This window comes from Acanthaster planci, linkage group LG18 (genome assembly GCF_054643075.1).
Source record: "Acanthaster planci isolate LZ-2023a linkage group LG18, COTS_SCS, whole genome shotgun sequence".
Taxonomy (NCBI): domain Eukaryota; kingdom Metazoa; phylum Echinodermata; class Asteroidea; order Valvatida; family Acanthasteridae; genus Acanthaster; species Acanthaster planci.
Window position 1 is genome coordinate 13,190,285 of NC_141794.1, and position 23,500 is coordinate 13,213,784.

Genomic DNA, 23,500 nt, shown 5'->3' on the forward strand with positions numbered 1-23,500 from the left:
TCGAGTGGAGGATCCATAGACACTTATGACAACAAACTACAAACATTAATACCAGTTAAACAGAAAAAATAGCATGCAGAAATAATTACAAACAGTAACATGTAGGCTGTACCTCTGTGGTATATAAATAGTTATTTAATAATATTTTTACGCCTAAACATAGAGGAGCTGGCATTTTTTTTCGATGAATTGTCAGTTGAGCTCCACAGCTTTGGCCCCTCGTGTTTTACAGTAGCTTTAGAAAATACAGTCCGGGCATGAGACCTGATGTGAAATTCATGACATTGTTGTGTAAAATAATTGTGGATTCCATCATTTTTTGTAAACAGTGAACATATTGATTTAGGCAAGTTGTTATTGTTGAGTTGGTGCACGAGGGAGCCCAGCTGAAGACGATAGATATCATGAACATTTAAAATATTAGAGTTGTAAAAGAGAGAATTACTAGGTTCATGATAATTAGAATTTTTGATAATACGCAGAACTTTTTTTCTGTAATTTGAAGATTCATTTAAGATTACTGTTACTACTATTGCCCCATGCAAGAAGTAGGAATGTGACTGATGTTTTTATTCCAAGTTAAACGGTCAAGAATTTCGTTGTGTCAGTCTTTGTTATCTCTCTATCGTCAACCATAATGAGCTCAGGTTGGTACACCGGTCTGTGACGTGGCCATGTGTCTATTCTACCGTCTTCCTCATCAGAGGTACCTACAGACTGTCAATATCTGGCTGACTTCCCCAGCCGCAAGGTTTTCACGATAAAGTCACAAAGCGTCATCCAATGTACTCATACGGGCATTGCGGCTTTAGGAAGTGGACCTCTAACAGTGCCAAATCTTCCGATTTCAATATGATTTTACATACACCCTAGGGGGTTAGGGTTAAACGGAATCAGCCCCTCTGCTACTTGCTATGTAAAATTAGAGCATGCCCATAAACCCGACTTAAATAAAGGATAAAATATGTCAAATTTGGTAGAATTCCGACATTTCAATAGGGGCGTAAGGACTATTCTCTCAATATAATGGACAGACTAGCGATAAAATTATGAAAGTACAGATGGTGTATCCAAGACAGTGTGATTAAAAAAGAACAAAGCAAACAACCGGCCATGCATGTCAATATGATATTGATATGTTCTTGGTACCTACATTTTTTAGGAAGATGTAGGTTCCAAGAACCTGCGACATTCCTGATGACAGGTTTTCATAATATGCATTGTATCTAATTTCTGGCCTACGTACGATCACCGCCCAATATCAAGAGAGGGCGCCATTTCAGCGTTGTTTACTTCCGGGCCAAAACTTGCACATCATTGTGACTGTGCTGCGCGTAATCGGCAACTCATGTTAGTGACGCTTTTCCTCAACTTACATCTTGCACTTTGGATTTTAAAGATTAACCGGAACAGTGGGGACACCAGACGTTCTCCGAATGGTTTTACTTTACTATGTGAGTTGATACCAATGTTAATCATGTTTGTGGGTAGGATCTCAATCTTTTCTTGCACGTCTTGTCAATCAAGATTGTCATCAGCCAATATGATATATATGCACACATCTTGCATGGCTTGGCGATCTAGATCCATTCAGTAACGTGATTGCCATACCGGGCTTTTGTTATTGGTGACTCGCATAAATGCCCCAGGTATTAGGCCAGGTTTTAGTTGAACTTCACCAGTCTACTGTCAGGAAGCTCCCCCCCAAAAGTTCAAAAACTAAATGATAAAAATTTGAATTTGAAAGTTATGAATTGCTTGCTAGTAGTGGCTTTCCAGCTCAATGTTAAAGGTTAACTGCTTTGGCCAAAAACTGTTTGTTTCAAAGATTAAGTATATTATGAAATGATCATTGCTTAAAGTGGTCAATTATAAATTTGACTATCCATTCGCGTAATAATAGTAATAGGCAAGTTTTCATTTTTTTTGCTGTCACTGGGTAACATTGCATATGTAACATTGTCAATTGGCTTTTCTTTTTACTTCTTAGTAGTTGCAAATTGTTTGAAAAAGGGTAATTAAAGATATTTTATGCAGGATTGACAGATAGTGCGATGCAATTCTGCTGATCGCCATTGTGTTGATAGCACCCAACTTATTCATACACTGCATATTTACATCCTTATGTATTCATCATGCCGGTGCTTTATGGGAGTCCATCACAAGTCCTTTCACAAGGCCAGTCGTAAGTCAGGTTGGTGTAGTGGCTCTTCCCCTGCCTTCCACCTCTGGGACGTGCGTTCAAATCCCACCTGGGTCAGCATGTTGATTGGGTTTTCAGTCCCTGCCTGACTCTGTGGGTTTTCCCTTGAATACTCATTCTGGGTTTTCCTCCCACCTCTAAAACTGTGTCTTTATTTTTATCTTAATTATCACTTCATCCTGTTATTGGCACTAAATGCACTGTTGGATGAATATATGTAAATTAATAAATAACAGCGTGAACAATGATTAAAGAATACTTTTGTCACAGCTCATTTGAATAGCTTATGAATTGGCTTAAGCCTGCATGACCCATGATGGACTTACATGTACAGGGACTCGGATGGACTTGGATACAAAACTGAATCACAAGCGCTTATTGTAGGTCATGCAGTATTTTCATTACAATAATCAGTAGATATGTGGAAGACAAATCTTTTCCAAGCTTTTAATGTCTTTGTTTTGTATTTTATCAGGCAATATCAGATGAAGCCATGTGATGGATGATTTTGGAGCCAAACATATCATGAGAAACGAAACTCAAGAAGAAACAGCAAATAACGATAAGACACATACTGCAAAGGCCAAGCATAAAAAAATGGTATGGAAAAATTTCGTCTTAGTCACATATTTCTTTTAAAATTTCCACTGTGTTAATTGCCTGTTTGTGGAGTCAGTTCAGTGATTGTTTTTATATCTTTTCGTTTATTTCATTTTTCAACATGTACATGTACTTGTACAATATACAGTGACATAGAGTACACAAGAAGGGAGGTCACAAACAAACAACGGAATAAATATTTAACCAGAGCTCCCCTTGACTACCCCCAAAACAAACATAGTTTCTGTCCAGGAGCTCTTCAACTAACGTTTTGTTTTTTTAAATCCTTGTGTCTCAATAAACTAATCTTCAGCATCTCATTTCCAGAAGATTGAGTCATGATGTTTGAACTTTTGCTCTTGATCTCAGAAGCCCAATGAGCCAGGTGGCCGGACTAAAAAGACGGTTTATCACTGGGGAAATGTGGAGGTTTTGCGATGGCTGAGAAAATATGAACAGTATCATAACCTGTACAGTCAGATGTTCGAGGAACACGACCTGTCAGGTACAGGGATCCACTGGAGTTGTTATTACAGTTATTGTTTGTGGTGCGAGTCAAAGAACTTAAAATGGAATTTGCCTCCCTTAGCTGCAGTGCGGCCAAGAGTTTATGCGTAATGGATCAATGATGCATGTGCCTCTTGATTGCCATGCTTCAGGCTCCAAATGCAGATATCTTAGGCAAACGCGTGCTTGACACACATTGGTCAGACATTCAATGGCACACAGCAGCATATCCAGCTCTTGGTGTTATGGGGGGGGCATATTCCAAAGCAAATGTGGCTTGGACTCATTCTACATGATGTTGTGGGAGAAAAAATTCTCAAAAGCCTAGCCCATTGTCCCGATATCCTTGCTTTTATTTCATGGTGTTGTTTTCTTAGGGGTTTGGTGTTAATATTTGATAAATATATATAAACTTTTGATATAAAATTATAATCTTTTTGTTCAATCTGTCAGGGGGAAAGCTGCCTCCCCCCCATCTTGTCCTTGCTGGATATGCCACTGGTGCACTATTCCTGGCTAATGCTGTGATTGGTCAAGATTTAATGGGATAGAGCTAAATGGTTCGGTGTATTTTTAGTTCATGAGAGGCAATAAGAAGGGAAATCTTGGGTAGACAAGGTGATCAATTCAGGACTGATAATCATAAATAGGTTTACAATGCTGAATGTGGTCAAAGGCCATCGGAGATGGAAGCAACCCCAACACTGAAAAAAATCCAGCAATGTGAAAGTAAAGTAGGGCAAACTGTGTCTTTAAATTTATTCACCAAAGAATTCAGTGACCACACAAGTGACTTTCATTGAATTGTCTGTCTATCCTAGGGCGTGCTCTAGTGCGACTCAATCCCGTTAGAATGGAGAAAATGGGCATCACAAACCCAGATCACAGGTTTGTTTCTATCAGTTTTTTAAAATTCTTGGAAGTTGTCAATACATGTCCTTCCTCAAACTCTTTCTTCACCTAGCCAAAAATCATTTCCGCCTAAGCCTCTGAAGTATAATTTCTTATTTTTTCTTAACTTAAAGAAAGTATCATGCCTTTGTGGCCAACTGTTTAAGGGGTGGCGATAGTAAAGGCCTTTACTTGGCAATTGATGTGGGCCCTTCCAATACCTGGGAAAGTTTTTTTAAGTGTTCGTTCTAAAATCGAGAAATGAACTCAAATTATAATGCTTTCTTGTAAAATTGTTGAATGTTTGGGCTATTGAATTAGAAATTCCTTGCATCTTTGTACTTATGAGACTGGTCTGAGAGTATGTTCTCTTCCCATGAATTTTTTGCTTCTGCAGAGTTGATTTACTGGAGCGAATATTGCGACTGAGGTTAAAACACGAACAAAACGAATTGAAAATAATTCAGAGCAGCCAGCAGCAGGCTTCATCGTGATGAACAGAAGCTCAGAGGAATAATAAATGTAAGACTGGATTGTGAGAGAATATGCAAGCAAGTTTCGCTGTTTGTGATGTAACTACACTACTAAGAATAAAGGTCTCCCCTTTGGCCCCGCCCACAAACTTGACCCACTCGAGAGTTTATTTTGGATAATATACAAGCGAAAGAAGCCTATGAATTCCATCGAGGCAACTGCTGATTTTTGTTCGGAGTGCATTAGGTGTCACCAAGTCGTCCGAATCCGAACTTCTTTAGTCTTTTCTGAAAGGAGGCATGACGTACGAAATACGTGGCATTTAATTGAGGGTAAGTTAGTCCTTAGTTACCTGGCTGTCACTGCAAGAGGTGTGTGGTACAAGCGTTGATTAGAGTCTTGGCTCCCCAACACGAGTGTGAACTTTTGCTTTCTTCAACAGTCCTTGTTTTCGAAGATGTTGATGCGAAACTTGAAAGCTTTTGAAGGATATGGAAAAGGAAACTTATACACATACTTAAACAGTGCATTTATTTTTTGAAATATTAACCTTTTTACAAGCCCACTTTATGCCTGCCATCTTTATACCAACAGTACACAAGCCAAGCCAAAAATGCGTTGTACAAATTTTGCTAAAAATTCTGCTTTCACGGTTACTTAAATTTTCACATTAATGAATGTTTGAGTATTTCAACTACCTTTTTGGAACAAATATAAATACATACAGCTGTTAAGATATACGAAGAATACAGTGTGAAGGTTTTGAAATATTCAGGCAAAAGTTTGATAGTTCGTCAGCACGTTTCCTATGAATAAATCCTGTGTATATAGGTATTTAACATTCAAAGGGAAGATTAAGTTATTCAAAACGGCATGATCGGAAGTTTGATGAGAAAACTGAATCAGTAGTAGACGAGCACCGCGGTTGTTTAACCCCTGGTTGATTTTTTTCAAAATAACCACTGGTGTAATCTTGAACAACTGTTTACATGAGACTGTAAGTTTCAAAATTGTGCCGATTCAAAAATGTGGAGGACACTTTTACTTTTTCCTTGTTCTTGTGTTAAACTAGTAATACAACAAACTTAGGCCTAAGTCGAACGAAACCGTTACAAGAATATAGTCCCTCAATCTCTGTGGATTATGGAATCGGTGTACATGTACTTTGTGCTAAGATGGAAATATAGTAATGGATTATCAGAAAATGGTTTGTTTGTCTGTGGTATTTGGCAGAAAGGAATTATCATTAGGAATTAATTTTATTCAATTGAGGTCAATATGTGTACTTATTTAGTTATGAACGTCAGTGAGTTCTAGCATGTGCTGTATTCGCGTCTTCTATATATTAATAATGAAACATGTATTTATTTACGTGAGATATTGTGAACAGACAGACGTTTTCTTGAAAACTAGTAAACCGGGTGGTTCTTTCCCATTTATGTAAATGTGTTTTTTTTTTACTTGATGCGTAGTCTCTACTCGACATCTTTGTTGGTGACACCTTTTCCTTGGGTTCTTCTTGGAGTGTGTTTACACGGTAGTTACCCTGTAGGCTCTGAACGGCTTGGTAGCTTCCCCGTTCGCAATCACTTCACTGGGGGAAAGTTTCCGAGTATAGCGGTGTGCAGCCTCGTCCCGGCGTTTTAGTTTACGAGACCAGATGAATAAAACAAGAACTAGGATGAAGATTAAGAAGAGCACAGCGAGGGGCATTGCATATACGGATGGTTTCATTCCAAGCTTTACTGCTTCAACTTTAAAATGAGCTTGTTTCTTGACGGGTTGTGTGTACATGATTGATTTTTCTTGTTCGTAGATAACCACACTCCCGCTCGCTTGCCCCGTAAACCCTGCTGTCACCATAACTTCACAAGATACCACAGTCCGTCCGAGTTTGGAAATGTACTCAATAGTAAGAACTGATCCAGTTCCAGCATTTGTCACTTTGATGTTGGAGTAGATTCTATGATCTACTGTGAAGGTTGGGGAACCATCGATAAACCACTGGTAAGACACAATCTCCGGCAGGCCGTTGCCAATGCAGATAAACTCGATGTTTCCCGCCCCTTCCATAAGTTGAAGCAGTTTTGGCGTCACTTCAGCCGTTGGGGCATCTCTCATGGGTCGTACGCTACAGATAACTGGCTCTCGCGTTGCTGGACTGGTTGCCTCACAGTGGAACCATCTTCCGTTATCATCTGGTTGAAGCTCGTATTGATAGACGTGCGGGTTTTCCGCATTTAGTCTACGATCATCCGTGCGCCAGTTTAACTCCGGTGACGGTACGCCAAGCGTGTCTGCGCACCTGAGCTCCACAGTCGTACCGGTCGTAGTGTTGCTGTGCGCAGTCGCATTGCTTTCAAGGTTGCTGTAGGAACATGTTGGCGAGGGGGGTATCCATACAGTGAGTCGTACGGGGCCGTAATCCGGAATCATCCGTGTTATGATTGAACTGCCTATGGTAATCTGATATACACAAGCGAAACTTCCTTCATCCGATGTTTGGATGTTATCCAGGTGTAGTACGGTCGTGTGTATGGATCCATTCACACTGTATCTGGAAATGAAATCGGGTTGAATTGGTAAGAATTTAAGACAATAAGATTGTGGTAATTGGGTTGTGAACTTATTGGGTATTCAAGTTATTCTTGTTCACATGTGTGTCGGCCATATTGAATTGAAAGCGAGGTTACCAGTTTGGCACCCGAGAATAAAAATGAGAGCAATGCAATGAAACCTAAAAACAAATTTGTGTTATTTATGCTGATGAAGAGCTTATATCAAATTTTTTAAGCCTCATTTCAAGTTTAATAGTGATATAAGATTTATACGCCTAAAAAGCAAAGGAAGCAGCCGCACGTCGTGGGAATCATGCTTTTAAATGTGTGCTGTCTGGAAACTCTTCCTTTGAAAATAGCGATCGAAAGGCATACTCCTTCACAAGCTCTGTCCTTGCCTTTAGCGTATTCTGAATGTAGCACGTTTAACAGTAATAACACGACTGAGTGTGAAAGGTCTGGAATTGCTACAAATTAGATCGCTTGCGTCGATTACCTTGTTGTGTAGGTGGCATGTTTTTTTTGAAAGAGCTCTTCGTCTACGATAAACGTCGTGGTATTCTGCCCAGCTGTCAAGTGCACAAACTGTGGGGAGTCTGTTCCTTCCCACTCAAGTCTCCATGTCAATATTTCATTCGCTGATTTGTCCGCCACTGAGCAGGAGAACTCTGCCTCATGTCCTACCACGCCTGTCGTGCTGACGGGAGGATTGACGGCTCGAATCGCCTCTACGTCACTCCGTATCCAGTTTAAGGTAAGTTGTAGCATCAGGAGCAATTGGAAAACACCTGGCGTTCGCAGAGATGGAGCCATATCGACCCTCTTATCGTGCTCGAAGTTTTGAAATGATGCAAAATGGTGCCAGCTCGTTGATGAAATGCGAGATGCAAGGCGTCCCTGCAGATAGATCCTCCCACGATGAACTTGTGAACTTGCCCACATGACTGCGCGCGTGAAGGACAAAAGTGCAGCTCTGACATCGAGTCAACGCACTGCATAGTTGACCTACTGATGCAAAACTCTGTCAATCCACCAACAGATTTTAAGTCTTAAAAAGGCACTCTCTCCTGAGCATTTACGTCTGTGATGAATTTACCCTCTTCATCCAGAAGGTCAGGCACTTCTTAATAGTTCCAATCTACTGCTGAATGCGCCAATTGTTTCAGGGAAATAGTTCGTTTACCCGAAATGCAAGAAATCTTGAGAGCATTAAGTTCCAGGAACGTCAGCTAAATCAATTACATTTTATCAGCTTTTAGGCTTACCAAAACATTGAGTTCAGGTTTCAAGAGGTCATTTGGAATGCCTGATTATGTGCTCTTCAGTTTAAAAAATACCACTTATTAACAACTCAACTTTTCAATGCAACTTTCCAGTTTATACTGCCTCTTTAACCGTTGAATTATTGCTTACAGCTATCTGCCACTCGTGTCGATAGCTTTTAAAATCCCTGAGAATGGAAAGGATATGTGCTAAAAAGAAAGCATTGAGACGGAGGTCATGGATAAACCTGGCGTTTGTACACTGACTTATCGGTACCTAGCAAACCTGTCAAAATGATGTAAAGTGCATTGATGATTGATTTGTTTCAAAGTAGCTGTCTGGTTCAGGGGTTTTGGTCGAACGACTTTACATTGACCCCATACGACACTTTGTTTGCCGTACAAAACCCTATTTGTGTATTTTTGTTGCACGTTTCTTCAACAGCATTGAACGTGCCTCCCATTTTTGAATGCTTTTAAATGTAGGTTTCAGGGTGAACTTATATTTAGAAAATTCAGAAACTGTCAGCAGTGAGTTCAAGATAATTTTTGTAATACCAACGGTCTTGTCAAGTACCGTAGTGTATAACAATGTACAGGTGAATTGCGTATATGTACGCGCAGGACGATTTGGGACAGGATCTACAATTTTAAACTGTTGGCTGCTAATTTGATCAGAGCATCAAACTTATGTTTTTCTAAATATTTTACAATCTAACAACTTCAGGCAGACTTGAATCCGCCGGGAGGCGGTATCTATTTCATCATCCAAATCCATCTGCTTGCGGACGTTCTTTATGTGAGCATAAATCACACAAAAACCTGACTGACGGGTCAACTGCGGCTACTCCGTGGGGGTGGTCAGACGTGCCTGTACTTCCCAGATAATTTGTTATCGAAAAATTCTAAGTGTCATGGACGATGGTGAAATAAATGCTTCTTTATTTTATGGATCAAATCTTGCGACAATAACTGGTAAGTGACACTTAGGTAAGACCACAAGGCCTGCTGTCATTCTTGACTTTTCATTTTATAAAAACTAATCTTGAGATAACCCAGTGACCATTCGACAAACTGTTAACCACAAGGCCTATTTATTCCCAACTTTTCATTTTGAAAGCAAGAGTTGTATCTGAACTTCTGTACAACTGAGTTGCTGGGATCCTCACATTGTAGCTCCGCCTCTGAAAAGTTATTTTCCGCTCTTTTTGTCTGTTCTTTACCCTTGACAAATTGACACTGTGTAAGAGTCGTTTATGGGTTTCCATCTACGACATGCTAAAAACAAAGGTTACGTCAAGTAAGTAGTAATTGGTGGATATTTTTAAGCGATGACTCACATGTAGGCTTATTTCCCGTGTGAGGTCTGGCTAGCGTGTGACTGGTCATACAGATCCATCGCTCACAAGCCGTACATTCCGTCAAGATAAAGTTCAGAAAGACCTTTTCTTGTGTAAAAGTGCTCCCACCTGAAAGTTTCGGCGATAATGAATCGGTCCCGCGTAGTGTTATTTTTTTCTGCTACTTTTTTGCTGGTGTTAGTTCATGGCGCACATGGGTGTAGGCGGCTGGGAACCAGTGGCAGTATACCTCCGAAAGGTCAAGGACCAACGCAAGGTACGTGAGACCTGAAGTGAAACGAATTAAAAGCGATAATAAGATCAGTTTTTCGTCATAACTTCTCCTTAGGTCAAGGACTGCAAAGTGGCTCATCTGAAGACGTTTTATTATAGAAAACACTTATTGTTGTTTGCCACTTGAAGAGACTAATTCCACAGATTGCGACAAAGATTTTTCCCAAGATGCCATTTTTGTCTAAATGCACTTCTTCGTTGGTTATGTTAAAAGGGAAGTGTATCATGGACTCAATTATTTAGTTACAATAAACGTGCACTTTATGATCAACATCGTTACATGAATACTTTCAGCGAATTTCTCCATCACTCAATAAATTAAGTTGGTTTTTGGTGTATTTGTCTCCAGATCCAATCTCCGATGTGTGGCTTGGTCGACTGCCATTTTTTAGCTACATGTGCGGTTGGCCTAATGACACCGTAAAAGGAGGAATGGTTCGCAGGCAGGTCATCGACCCCTTCCAGTTGATCCCAAGAAATCTGGATCCGATCCACACACTGGTAATGCTTGTTGACTCGAATGTTCCACGATGATAACAGAATTGGAACGTGTAAAACCTAGTAAAACCTAGCCCGAGGACAGGAAAGTGAGAATATGTTCCAGGGATATCAAGTAAGAGGCCAACAATGTCGAAATCTGAAGCCAGTCGGCGCGGAGTTAAAAAAGAAAAAAGAAAAAAGAATGCTGTCATTGCCGTGCGGTGATCCACCAAAACCAAATCGAAAAGTCGAAAAGCAATAGTTTAGGGGTGTTCAATGCTTGAAAGCTGGAAAGTTCTAACATAATTTTGTTATTAAAAGTGACATGATTTCAATTCCAAGTTAGATTTCCATTATAACATACTCGTTTTTATTTCAATTTCAAGGTGTATTTCCGTGGAGAGGTGTACGAGTGGGGACAAGGTTTGTTGCGATCATACGCCCGAGGTACCCTAGGCCGCGACCCACACGGTTGCCCGATCCACTGGAGCCTTTACGGTCAGAGTAATTGTACATCCTCAGAGGTAAAAGAGGTTGCAGCGAGCTATCTGTCCCATTATGGATCCTACAACCTGCTAAGTAATAACTGTCATAGCTTCACGGAAAGACTGAACCAGAAGTTACTGAGTGGGGATTGTAGGCCTTTCTGAAGACTTCCGTGAAACTACAGAAACCTCGTGTGGCAGCCATCTTGCAGGGAAGTTCTTTTGTTCCATAGGGAAACCCCCTTTGTCCATACCCTTTGGAGCAAGAACACTTGCCTGTATAAGATGGTAGCCAAGCAAAGGATCAGTAGCATGAAAAAAAAGTATCAAGAAACTCCAACAAATGGAATGTAATTTAGAAAAGTGAACTTCTCCCTTCCTAGATATCAAGACGTCAAGTTAACAAGTTCGTCCAGGGGATGATCGATGGGAGGGCCAGAATTTTAAGGTTGGGTAAAGGTGACTAATAATAAAACGGTAATGCCACAAGAGATCGATTTTCAACCTTGGTTTTTATGTTTGCATCCATGCATTTTTTATTACGTAATTATTGATAACAGGAAGTTGGAGCCTAGTGATTCACACACCGACTTGCTTTATTCCCTGATTGTCACTTTTGCACACCAAATTTTAGAAATTGCCTCATGCGGAAATGATCAATAATGGCATGAGTCACATTTTGCCGACTGTTGATTCAGTACGGTGTCCAGAAACCGTCGCGTAAGCTTTCTGTGAGTGCGCCCTCATTTGACAGCCAGTGACCACTGAGTAACTTATTTTACATAGGCTGAGTTCGGGCGGCTTCTCCCCGTATGTTCACGAACAGCTCGATTTGTTGTTCGTGGGTCGGCCGCTCGAACGCTGGGAACAAACAACCGGTTATTACAAGCAACATGCAACATGGCGGCGTCGATGTACGTTGTTCGAGACTTAAGGTTTGGATGGGCTGAATTCCTTTCTATATAAACAGGAACATTCATTTCTGTGTTTCGGAAAATAATTAATGTTAATTTTTTCAGAAATTCCCATTGTCTACATGGTCTATGGCTTTGGAAGCCATCTGTCTACTTTTTGCAGCTGTTCAAAAATCAAAATCTCACGAGTTTTTCCGTGTGTTCCTGTAAAACCCTGACGAGCTGAGGAGGTGGTGTGTGATCCTGTTCCGAGAACAGTGTTCTTAAGTCGTGTTCTCGCCGTTCGAGCGTGAGAACAAGAAACCCGTATCAAGAACAGGCCGCCCGAACTCGACCAACGAGCTTGAAAGTTGACCCACGATGGCGCGCTTCCGGAACCCTTGGACAGGAAAAGTAACGTGTGCAAAGATTCTAGAATTTGTAATTTTTTTCGTTCAGTTACTTCAGTTAAAATCCAACTTGGAAAAGGGGCTTTGGAAATTTTTTTCTAGTATATCAATTTATAGAAACAGATGGCGTGGCGAAAGCTTCGGACCCCAAAACAATCCAAATTTTCCGGAGGGGAGTGGGATGGGAGTAAGAGTTCGCAAGGGGGTCCCCTGTCTGCTTTTGCTACATAACTGTTGTCATATGATGCGTCTTGAGTCGGTAGGTTGGACTCTAATAATTAATGTAAAGCTGTGTTTAAAAGTTATCAGAAAACCGTCTGCTTAGGCCGGTGTAATACATCAGATAAGACTCAGGCATGCAAAATGATCACTTCTGGTAGAAATTATTCATTGTAAAAGACTTCAAGGGGAAACGCATGCGTTCCAATTCTTGGTGCCGCAATGGTATTCTTTGACGAGACCGTAGAGGTGATGAGACGAAGAAAATTGTGCAGAAATTTGCAGAGTATTTTAGTCATGGGGCTGTCTGCTGGAAACTCCTTCCCCTTTACATGATGCTGATTATAATTTGGTCCATAATGCATTTCCAGAGTTTATCGTAGCCAGCATACTGAAAGCAAAAATCTTTGTGCTTGGTTGCTGCCACGGAGAAAGAAGATATTGGGCCATTATCTGGCACAACAATTATATAATGATAATAGAAGGTAGTTAGGGTATAAGATCTGGTATTCGAGAAGCAGTGGAGGAACACATTGAAAAATTTCATTATTTTCTCCCCAAGAGGTACTTTTATATTTTTTTGCAAGTTTTCGATGTCCGTGTGTACATCCTTATCGAAGCAATTAAATCAACCCCTAAAATTCTGAACAAATTTGTTGCAATTTTTATACCATCAAGATGTAGATGTGGTATACACTCGAGTTTGTAAACATCCTTACAGTTTTATGATAATGTGAAGACTTTTAATCATGAGTGTCAATCTACTTGACCGTCCTTTTGGAATGACACATGCTCATTGAGCGTGGGAAGCAGTTTGCCGTGGATTAATTAGTGAATGCAGGTGTGCTGCCCCTGCAGATGAAGATTAAAAGTGCTTCATTAATAATAAACTCGTACTACAAGTCTCTGGTCGGTTGTCAGACAACTCATAAACAGAACACTACTTGTGATCACATGTGAAATTGCTGTACTACCAGAGCCAATGAAAAATAGATGATACGACATCTGTTCACTTGCGACATGGCTATGCCCAACAAATAAAACATGTACTTTTCTCTTGTATTAATTTGGTTGCCTTTACCATGTGCAACATACAGCAATTGTGGGTGGTGTTGTGCACATACGTATTTAGTGTTTTCAATATTCGTGTTACTTCAAAGGGAAACGTGAACCTCTCATTTTTATTCAGAGTTTCAGACAAAGATCAGGTTAATCGATGCTTGCATTTATGGTAATTCGTTTGTGCCATATTTTTCTTTGACTACATACAGCTGATTCCACAAAGAAACTCTAAAATTGTGAACTTCCTATTCCTCAGGGTAATCTTTGTGACTGCAATGTTTTATCAGAGGTCGCTGATAACGAGAAAGGTATAACAATTAAAGCTGCGAAGGAATTTTGTATTTTGGGCTGTAGATTTTTGTCATCGCAGGCTGTTAGCAATGTTTGTTTGCAACATGGACGCAGACATAATTTACATGGAGCCATGGAATAAGCTGGTTCTGAGACACGGCTCTTCGACAGTTTGCCCCCTTTGAATACTACAATCTCCATCACAAAGCGATGCAGTCGTAATTGTGAGATTCATTTTTATACATGAGTGTATTCGATTTTTAATTAAATCATTTCAAGGAGGGTAGTCTCATTTTTTCTAACAAAATAAATGAAATATATATCAGACGTACAAACATGGAGAATGATTGGAGAATAATTCAAGCAACGTATTATAAATTCATTTTATTGGATCTGTGTAGTAATTCTGCGCGAACTAAGATAATATTTTAATGGCTGAAAAAGTGCAGACTTTTTGCTATTAACATAAGCGCTCTGGATTATTTCCAGTAAATAAAAGGTTTTGGATAGTCATGGTTTGAGAATAACTTAACGATCACCTTGATTTGCTATTCATTTTTCTATCCGGAGCTTTGGTAATCAGATTCTACTTTTTGGCTCATGTTGTTATTACGCCTTATTACTTGCTGACAACCCCGATGAATATTTGTATTCACCGTAATTATATTCATTAGTGTCTGGTGTTTTGAAAGATGCAACATGGTAATTATGATCGTAGGATGGCACGCAAGATCACAGACCAATGGAACTAGTTTTTTTGCTTGAAGACATGCCCACGTATTGGAAATATCGGTACGTTTGGAAATTTGAAATTTTTTTTGGAAATACATGGCGTCAAAAACGCCATTATCGTCTGATGAAATAATGATCAAATCTCTGGCTGTATCATGGCCGTATCATGACCTTATCATGGCCGTATCATGGTATTCTAAAGGGGATCTTACGTTTTTCGTTTTCTGATACGGAAGTCATCCATCTTTTCCGTTTCTGAATATACACATCAGACTCTAAACATCACTCAGCAAATATTCAATTCACGTTTCATGTAGTATAAGCTCGGTTTAATCAAACCCTCTTCAACAGTGCACGGTTTACGTGAGACGGTAGGTGACGCAGGGTAACTTATTCACAAAATAAATAGGGTTGAAGACTTGAAAGAAAGAAAACACGGTATGACACACTTATTTGAAGAACACCGTAGGAACCGATTTGTTTTTCAACGTGCAACCTTTAAATATCCGAGATGTGGAGGTCAGGCATTGAATTGTTTCTTCGCGTGTCTGAGAAATTGTCTCATATTACCTCGCTTTTCCTTCGTCTTCTCTCTCTCTCTTTACCCAGCAGCAACTGTCATGTTTGTCCCTTTCTTTCCAAACTGTCTTAAAACTAATGAAAACGAACGCGAGCATTTTTTTTATCGTGGATGTTATCTTTGGAGGATTTTTTTTTTGGCGGGAATCGGATCCGGCGGCGCCTAGCAACTGATTTATTTCATTCACGTTATGAGGTGGAGAAGATAATAACAGGGATCGCTCCACGTATGGATTTTGTGTTACTTTTTCTTAAACATGTTAAAGATAGTTGAGTTGCAAACTCAAACTCAGTGCATTTGTGCCTGCTAATCCATTCAAGAATCAACAATTAGTTGATGTTAAAATCCAAATGTCGTGAAAAAGCCAACATCAAACTGGATTTTGTTTTTGTTCTTGGTAAATTGATGTGATTTATTTCAACAGTGAGAGGGATTAAAAACTGGACTTTCCGCCATGTCACTGTAATGTATTTTGTTATTAAGTATTATACATGATTTCAAATTTAAAAAGAGTTGGAATTCACTCTGAAGAACCTAAAAGCTATATACGTGTAGTCTGTAGAATGGTGTTCGAAGTGTTGGTGCGGTTTTTAAGATTTAATTCAGCATCCAGAAAGAAATCAAAAATTCTTTTCTAAAAGCGACGTGCACTCTTGAATTGTACAGCGATAAATTGATTAGATTTTCATAGAAGTTAAGGAGGTGATCTAGCCATCATCATATTTCGAAATTCTATCTAATGGCGAATGGCATCTCAGCGGAGCAATACCTGTATTCGGGGTTCTTCCTTTGTACGATTCGTCATTATAGAAGCGCTAATAAAAGCAATGCCGCAGCCCGGCAAACGGCGATAGCACGAATCCGGCCTCCGTACTCTCTCAGACTCAGGAAACGCCGAACCTGCGTCGAAGAGCGCTCCAGATAGATGGCCTGCCGACTTCTATTCATTATCTTGTCATATTTGCCCTCCGGCAGTGCACACCTGCATGTTGGCGAAATGAAGGCAACATAAAAGCCCCATAAAAACCCTGTGTTTTCGAGAAGCAATCGCTCAATAAAACGCCCGAGCCCCGTCATCGAAAATCTCCGGTAAACCGTTTGGAATTCGAGCCGGGTCTGCGTAATTACATTTCTTCTTAATCAAAAATATTGGACGCGTCTCGTGTCTACCTTGTTTCTGTGAGTTCGTGTCCACGGATGCGGCAGCCAGCGGGTATACAGGTCGACTTCTTTGGTAATTACGCGGTGCTTTCGGTCCCCGGGCAGAGGCCGGAGGGATGGGGAAGAGACTGCATTAGGCGAGTTTCCGGCTCTACTGCACGTGTTCGGACTACGGCCAAGTTTTTTCTCGGCACACGCCATTTTACCCACTGACCTTCTCTGTTATGAGATTGGAGAAGATGGATGGAAAAGATGCGTGCTTTTATGCCGTTGCCATAGCATCGTAGATATGGGAAATTAGACTCTCTTGGTGACAAAGTTCACAGTCTTCAAGGTATTTGATGCTTGTGCGATTATTACTTGGCTTCTTATATATTTCTGGACATATCTATAAGTTTTGAAAATACGTGTCTATTTTTCTTCTGTATCAATTTACCAATCAGTTGGCAATTCATCATAGCACTTTGATGACCAAGTTGATTATCAGACGTATATCTTCTTGAAGGCGACCGAGTATAAACGTACCTGTCATAATTTGTTTTGGGAATAATTATTAGTTAGAATCAGTGAGTAGCACAGAATTCACTACAACAAAACTGTGACTTATAAAGATCTAGTAAAAAGATCCTACAGAGTAATAAATGCATCTTAACTCAAAGTCCCTCAAACAGTATTCGGCCTGAGTTTCGAAGCTCCATTTGGGCAATACTCGTTTATATGTAATCCCAAAATGATAGACATTTGCAGTTCAGGTTTCATAAGAGCCGACCAAATTAGAGCTTTACTTGATACAATGAACATGCATGCTGTATAGAATGATGTAGTCCATTCGGAGCAAAATCATCGCAACTTAAGCGCAGACTAAAGACCGGGTTATACTTCGCGCGAAAGCGAAAACGGACGGGAATTTGTTGGGGTTGATCAAATTTTCGCGTCACGAATTTGCAAGAATTGAACAGATTTCAACTTGAGCGAAAATTCGCTGCAAATTTTATTAACGTCAAATTCGCTTCGCTTTCGCAGTCCATAAAGTGTGAACCGGCCTTAACATGCTCATAATACATGCTAAACCCTATCAGTCCTTCAGTTTCAATATGGGTAGGCTATCTCAGATGACTAGTATAGACTTAACAAATAGTGCTAATCATGAAATTTTACGGGTTTGTGCAAGTATACCAAAGGAAACCGAGTTTAAGTGTTCTCCCCTTGATCAAACCTTGTCCGAAAATTTAGTAAGAGTTGACAAAATTTATTTGTGGTTGGAAAAATCGATGATATTTTGTGGTGGCATCATGGAAGAGTCCTGTACTATCGGAAGCAGCTCAAATTTGGAATGAGTATTGCAAGGAAAATCATTTCGTCACTGATTCAAAAGTAACTCAGTCGAGAATAATGATACACTGTTGGTAGACGGGCATATCTAGAGCTGCTTTAGTATTAAGCAAACAAAGAGCTACTGTTTTCTAGTCAAAGGAGTGGGTACTCAAACGCCTGGCTAGCCCTATATGCTTCAGCCGGTTTGGCCCACCACGCGTCTCTCAGCCACGCGTGCACGCGCCACAAACGGCTACATTGTTACGAAGTCACTTAATTGACTTGGGTTAATAAGGTATTAATTGTTTGGTTTCAATTGACTGAAAGAAAGAGGGAGAAACCTTGTTTTATGCAAATTGCCTCATGCTGCACTTGCACGGTACTGCCGCGTCACCCCTACTGTAAAACGGCGACATTGTTCACCTTGTCCGCTCGTGCGAATTGGCCTTGCAGTTGGCAAGTTGTACCGTGCGGTGAACACGTGTGGTAACATTTCATACGCTGGTTAGTTCTGAAAAGCTTGGCGACGTGAAATCAAGGGAAATACGAAGCGATGATTCCTTCTGCAGCTGAAGGTTCCCAGTTATGAGGGGCTTTCTCTTACCCTCCTCCAATTCATCTCCTAACACCCGAGTCTTTCCCAACCCTAGTCTGGGGCTGACTCTCTCTATTAAACAAAAGCTAGCCAGTCAGGAAAAGGGTTCTGCGATTAGTCGTTTTGTATCGTCACATAGAGTTGAGAGAAGGTTTATGAGTGCGAGACGTTGACGGATTCAGTCTCCATACAATGGGCGCGTGGGGTGACGCGTGCGCGCCGAACCGGTGTTGAAGCAATGGAATTTTCACATCGTTTCATGACACAAAAACGAAATTCAAACAAAATTTGACAAGGCAACGGTGTGTGGTTTTCTTGTGTCGCTTCGTATTTCTGGTTGCGACGATTCATTGAGGTAGAAACAAGTACAAATTTAGGTCAAGGGAAAGTAGTAAAGTCACGAGAAAGATGGTGATGGAAAAAGGGTCATGAAATACAATGACTAGTGTATGATATAAAAAGAGCATTCATTTGACCAAAAATACGACCACAAAAAGATAACTATACAAGACGGCCTGCGTGGTTATAATTGATGGTGTCGAAGTTAGTGAAATTACAGAAAGTAGAAAGGAAAGACCGACGTGTTGCACATTTACGATTATTAAGAGAATTTTGTTTATCTGAGCAGTGGACCATTAAGATCGGCGTCATAAGGAGAATATTTACGACTTCATGAAAACATGAACGCGATGAAACTCAAGGCGATGAAAGTGACAAGAAGAAAGCAAACTAATGATGAACAGCAGAGGAGAGCAAAAGAGACAGATAAACATTGTAAAGATGTATGGATCTTGAAAAGATGAGACGACAAAACCAGGACAAAATGAATGCAAACGATGCTGATGGCGATAGTGGAAACTGTAAAATAGAATTAGCTGATATTATGGCTGCACATTGTAATTAGTGGAGGGACAGTGGATGATGAAAAAATAACGACAACGTTTGTTATGGAAGCTTTTGTTGAAATGAAGCACAAGGCGTCTTTGAACTATGTGTCAGAAAGGTAAAGTTCAAAAGTGAGGGTAGAGAATCTATGGGGAGATGAAACATGATGGAAGTGAGGAGATTTTCATTAATGAAGGGAAGTCAGTGTCCTGACAATAGAAATAAATGATAGAGTATTAAGAAACTGGGAAATAGTAGATTAATAGGATATGCAAGCTGGAATGGCGGTTTCACGGAAAGTTGGAATGTTAATGTAACTAAGTAAATTATTTCATTCAGGTATTAGTACAGAACAGTTCAAACAATTCCCTTGTGTGGCCTTGTACAAAAAAGGAATAAATCCAAACCCATATCCTTGGTGACATTTCCGAAAAAAATCACCTTTTTACAGCCACTTTTCAAAATTATACACGGTAGAGTGATTGCTCCAGCTTGAAGCGTTCCCAGCGCGTTTATAGAGTTGTATCCAGAGGCCAATTCGCTTCGATTCTTTAAAGTCAATCATCTCTACCAATCGATACCCGTCTCATATGGGGCTGGACAGACAAACTCGAGTCATTTCAAATCGATTTTTCCTTCCGTTCCTTTTGTTTTCCATTATTTGTCTTGGACCTTGGTATTTAACAAACCGAGCTTTAAATCAAGGCACTGAAAAACCCTTATATATAAGCATGAGTTCTTGTCAAAAACAAATGATCCCTTTTACTCGACCTCAAGTGGTTTTATCATAACGCAATACGTACATTTGCAACTATCATCACATTTTGATGGAGGAGAAAAACTACTGGAAATAGTGAACAGAGAACTTCAAATACAAAATGCATTCTAGCGTAAAATTTCCCGCTTAAATTCCCAAAGAGACTTCATCATCAGTTGCTGAATCCCGAAAGCACTTGGGTTTGATGTAGGTTTTATGCAAATGCAAAGTGATTATTTCAGTGGGTGGAATCATCATACCAAGAAAGAAAGACAGATTCGCTGCATCTTCTTGTAAACTCATTAGATCGTTTTTCCACCCGAAGCGCAATGGCACGGGGCTTTTACAGGCTTCGTATTTTGTTTTGGTCGGGTGATATCGATTTTATCTGCAAGGGAACTCACCCACTCTTACAGTTATGACCGGATCGGCAAAGATCTCGTCGACCAGATAAATCAGCCCCGTTATGCCAGAGGCAGAACACGTGCACTTATGAATGACCGGAGAGACGGGTTGACCAGAGCCGTATGGAGAATAATAAAACGTCAGTTGATCCGCACTTATTTGTCGTGTTTGTATGAGGGCGTTTTTAAAACAGGTTCTGTTTGAGAAAGGAAAAATCACAACAAAACTGACTATCGCATATCGCACAGCAGAGTCAGTGTAAAGTGCAGGTTTTTTGTTTCATTTGAAAACGGCATTTCTGTCGAATTGGCATTATTAAATAAATTTGTGAGAAAATTTCTTAAAGGATATTGGGCAAAATCAGGTCGTTTTGGATCATGACACTGACAGAGAGAAGGTTGAGATTTGGTTGAAATGGTGATGAAGATCATGAGGAGGGTAATAAAATTGGTGGAAGTTGTGAAACGGAAAGTGGAAATAAGTGCCAAGTGATGGTGACTTTTTGGAAATAAACATGACTGAGAAAATTCAAATGGTAATTATCGTCACTGTGGACAAACGTGAGAATGGTACAGTGGGTTTTTTTGGTACTCATTGCATAGGTGCGCGTTTATGATAGTTATCAAAGGCACGTTTGACGCGGAGCACGCTGAGTTCGCGTAACGAATTTATTCCTTGAATTAATATATGGACTTTGTGTACACGCAGAACGGATGCAAGACCCTGCTTGGAAAACCTACTACCATCTTTCTTTCTTTTGCCACTTGGGGGTGCACTACAATCGGGGGCAGATCGATGGAAGCGATTTGATTTCTGTCAAGGCATCAAAAAAATAGAATGCATGGAAATTAAGATCTTCAGTTTTTTTTAAATAAACGTGGGGTGCCTATAGGCCTATAGGCCTACCTTTGATTCGTAATTATGCAGAGAAATACACGGGTCTGAAGAATTCATTCACAAAGAGTCGCGTTTTCAAAAGTCATTGTAATTCGTCATGAAAGAAACCTGTCACGCATTCTCGCGTGTTTGAAAGATGCATCAGTAAGGAAGATGACCCGAAAGTGGTGCGTTTTCCCTTGGTTAGCAAGCTGCATTATGCGCGGCCAGTTACGGTCCTGCATGATGTGAATAAACCATGTTCCGGGAATGCCGCGTAGAATATCACTCCGAACGCGTGAACGGTTGGGCGCTGCTAGCGAGGCTCTCTCAGTGAGGACTCTGTTGGCATGACAACCACGTCAGAGTAAAGAGGAGAGAATGGTGAAGAGGAGAGAGGGCAAAGAGAGAAGAGATCTATTGTCGACTTGAACAAACAAGTCCCCGGTAGAGATCTTAAGCCTATCTCTTGCCCTGAGATGCAATCTTTTACTGTAGATAGCTTACGGACCGGCAGGGTTGGAGCGAGCAGTCAGGGCCGATCTCTGTTCTCTTGTCGTTGCTTTACAGACGCTGAAATGAGCCCAGCTTCTTGTCAGCTATATACTTGTATGTTACGACAGGCTGCAGGGAACAAGAATTCACGTTATTTGACACGGGATAAGCATAAACCACAGTTTTGTTATGTTTGTATGGTATTGTAATATTCACAGAAAGTTCATAAAATTATATAAAACTTAGGGAATAATTTGCTAAATGCACACATAGAAAACATTACTACGATATTCTAAAATGCAGCAATTAGTGATTCAGTTTTGAAACATAAAATTAGCATAGGCATACAATCTACATTGTAATTTTGAATATACTTGATTCGTGAGCGCTCCTTGACATATCCCAGTGATTTCACTGATAAGCTAGGTTTGGGGCGAAAATTTAGGAGGTAAAGGATGTTTGAAGCCATTAATGCAACTCATTGTTTTTATGTTTGAACTCAGAATGAGATGCAAAGCTTATCCAGCAATGAGTTGCTTGAGCACGATGCGGGAAGAACCATAGAATTTGTCCAATATTATCCTCCAAAGAGACAAACCTACTTTTTCCATCCATCTCAACCTCCGTGTCTCTGCTGTAAATATATTCACAAATTAATGTATTTGTAGACTTTTACCTCTGATTTTGGAGTGTTCATTACAATGTACAACCTTTCTGAGTCCCGTCGAGGACAACAAATCCTAAATCATGTTTACCCACTTAGACTTTGCTAGGCCTTTTAGCACAAAAATGTTTGTTCAGCATCATATGTAATTTTCTTTTCACTTAATTCTGCCCACCATATTTACGGCCTATTAAATTTTCTTAATTCAAAAGACGAGAGATAATGATGTATTGCTATGAAATGAAGTTTCAGCTATGTTTATTCCTTTGTAGATGCCGTTGGACATTAAGCTGGAGACCATGCAAGCCTTGAGAAACTGCTAACCGATCGGTGTATAAATGATTACTGTCCGCTGTTTGGTATAATTTTTCAGTTCGATGCTGATGTTCCGATTTCAAGCATATGCAAAATCACCCAACCGCAATCCAGCGCCTGCGGCAGACGAGAAACTGTCCTCATTTGCCGGCAATTGGATTGGTAAACAGCAGACGCAGCGAGGCAAAATTTGCGCTAATAGAGGAGACGGAATCTTTATTTTGTGACTCACTATTTTAAATTTGACGGTTCTTCGGTCTGCTCTCGCTTGAGTGGAGGTTAATCGATCGGGTAAAAAGTCAGAGGCCGAGGGGACAGTCTTGGATGAGATGGGAAAGGGTTGATAAAAATCAAGGTGGTGAAAATCATGACTGCTACGATTGTAGCTTTAAGTGCAAGAAAAGGTCGGGAAGATTTCGAAGAACAATGTTGCGTGCCACACTGTAATTTTCAAAGAATGAAAATTATCCCATTACAAAATCAGCTTCCTTCTTTGATAATTTTTGTCGCGTGAATTCTTTCTGTATAACATAAGAGTTGTACACGTAATGAAATTTCATTCTCTGGAAATAATAGGCTCTATTAAAGGCCTTCTCTGATATTAGGATGTGTTCGGTGATTCGATGCTGTGCTTTAGCTTGTTGGTAGTAATAACGACTAATATTAACGTTTTCAAAATTGGACCACTTATTCAATTAATATTGTTGAAAATGAGTTCAACAGTGCTAAAGTGAGGAAATTAATGAGTTTAA

The 23,500-nt window shown here is 40.1% G+C and overlaps 3 protein-coding genes across 4 annotated transcripts; 2 read left to right on the plus strand and 1 right to left on the minus strand.

Moving 5' to 3' along the window:
• Positions 1-1,287: 1,287 nt before the first annotated feature.
• Positions 1,288-6,114, plus strand: LOC110985709 (protein aveugle-like). Of its 2 annotated transcripts, none has more exons than XM_022246926.2 (5): positions 1,288-1,454; positions 2,679-2,803; positions 3,173-3,308; positions 4,132-4,198; positions 4,599-6,114. In XM_022246926.2, the coding sequence occupies exons 2-5, from the start codon at positions 2,702-2,704 to the stop codon at positions 4,693-4,695; spliced, it is 402 nt and encodes a 133-aa protein (XP_022102618.1). In that variant the 5' UTR covers positions 1,288-1,454; positions 2,679-2,701; the 3' UTR covers positions 4,696-6,114. The 2 variants fall into 2 exon arrangements, with proteins under 2 accessions (XP_022102618.1, XP_087004622.1); XM_087148496.1 differs by lacking the exon at positions 1,288-1,454 and adding an exon at positions 1,475-2,194.
• On the minus strand, positions 5,190-8,520 carry LOC110985708 (uncharacterized). The gene is made up of 2 exons (XM_022246925.2): positions 7,730-8,520; positions 5,190-7,232 (listed from the first exon to the last, which is right to left on the minus strand). The coding sequence occupies exons 1-2, from the start codon at positions 8,173-8,175 to the stop codon at positions 6,206-6,208; spliced, it is 1,473 nt and encodes a 490-aa protein (XP_022102617.2). The 5' UTR covers positions 8,176-8,520; the 3' UTR covers positions 5,190-6,205.
• A 1,138-nt stretch (positions 8,521-9,658) lies between these two features.
• LOC110985704 (uncharacterized) lies at positions 9,659-12,521 on the plus strand. The gene is made up of 3 exons (XM_022246918.2): positions 9,659-10,112; positions 10,479-10,630; positions 10,996-12,521. Exons 1-3 carry the CDS (start codon positions 9,983-9,985, stop codon positions 11,257-11,259), a joined length of 546 nt encoding a protein of 181 aa, XP_022102610.1. The 5' UTR covers positions 9,659-9,982; the 3' UTR covers positions 11,260-12,521.
• The last annotated feature ends 10,979 nt before the right edge of the window (positions 12,522-23,500 follow it).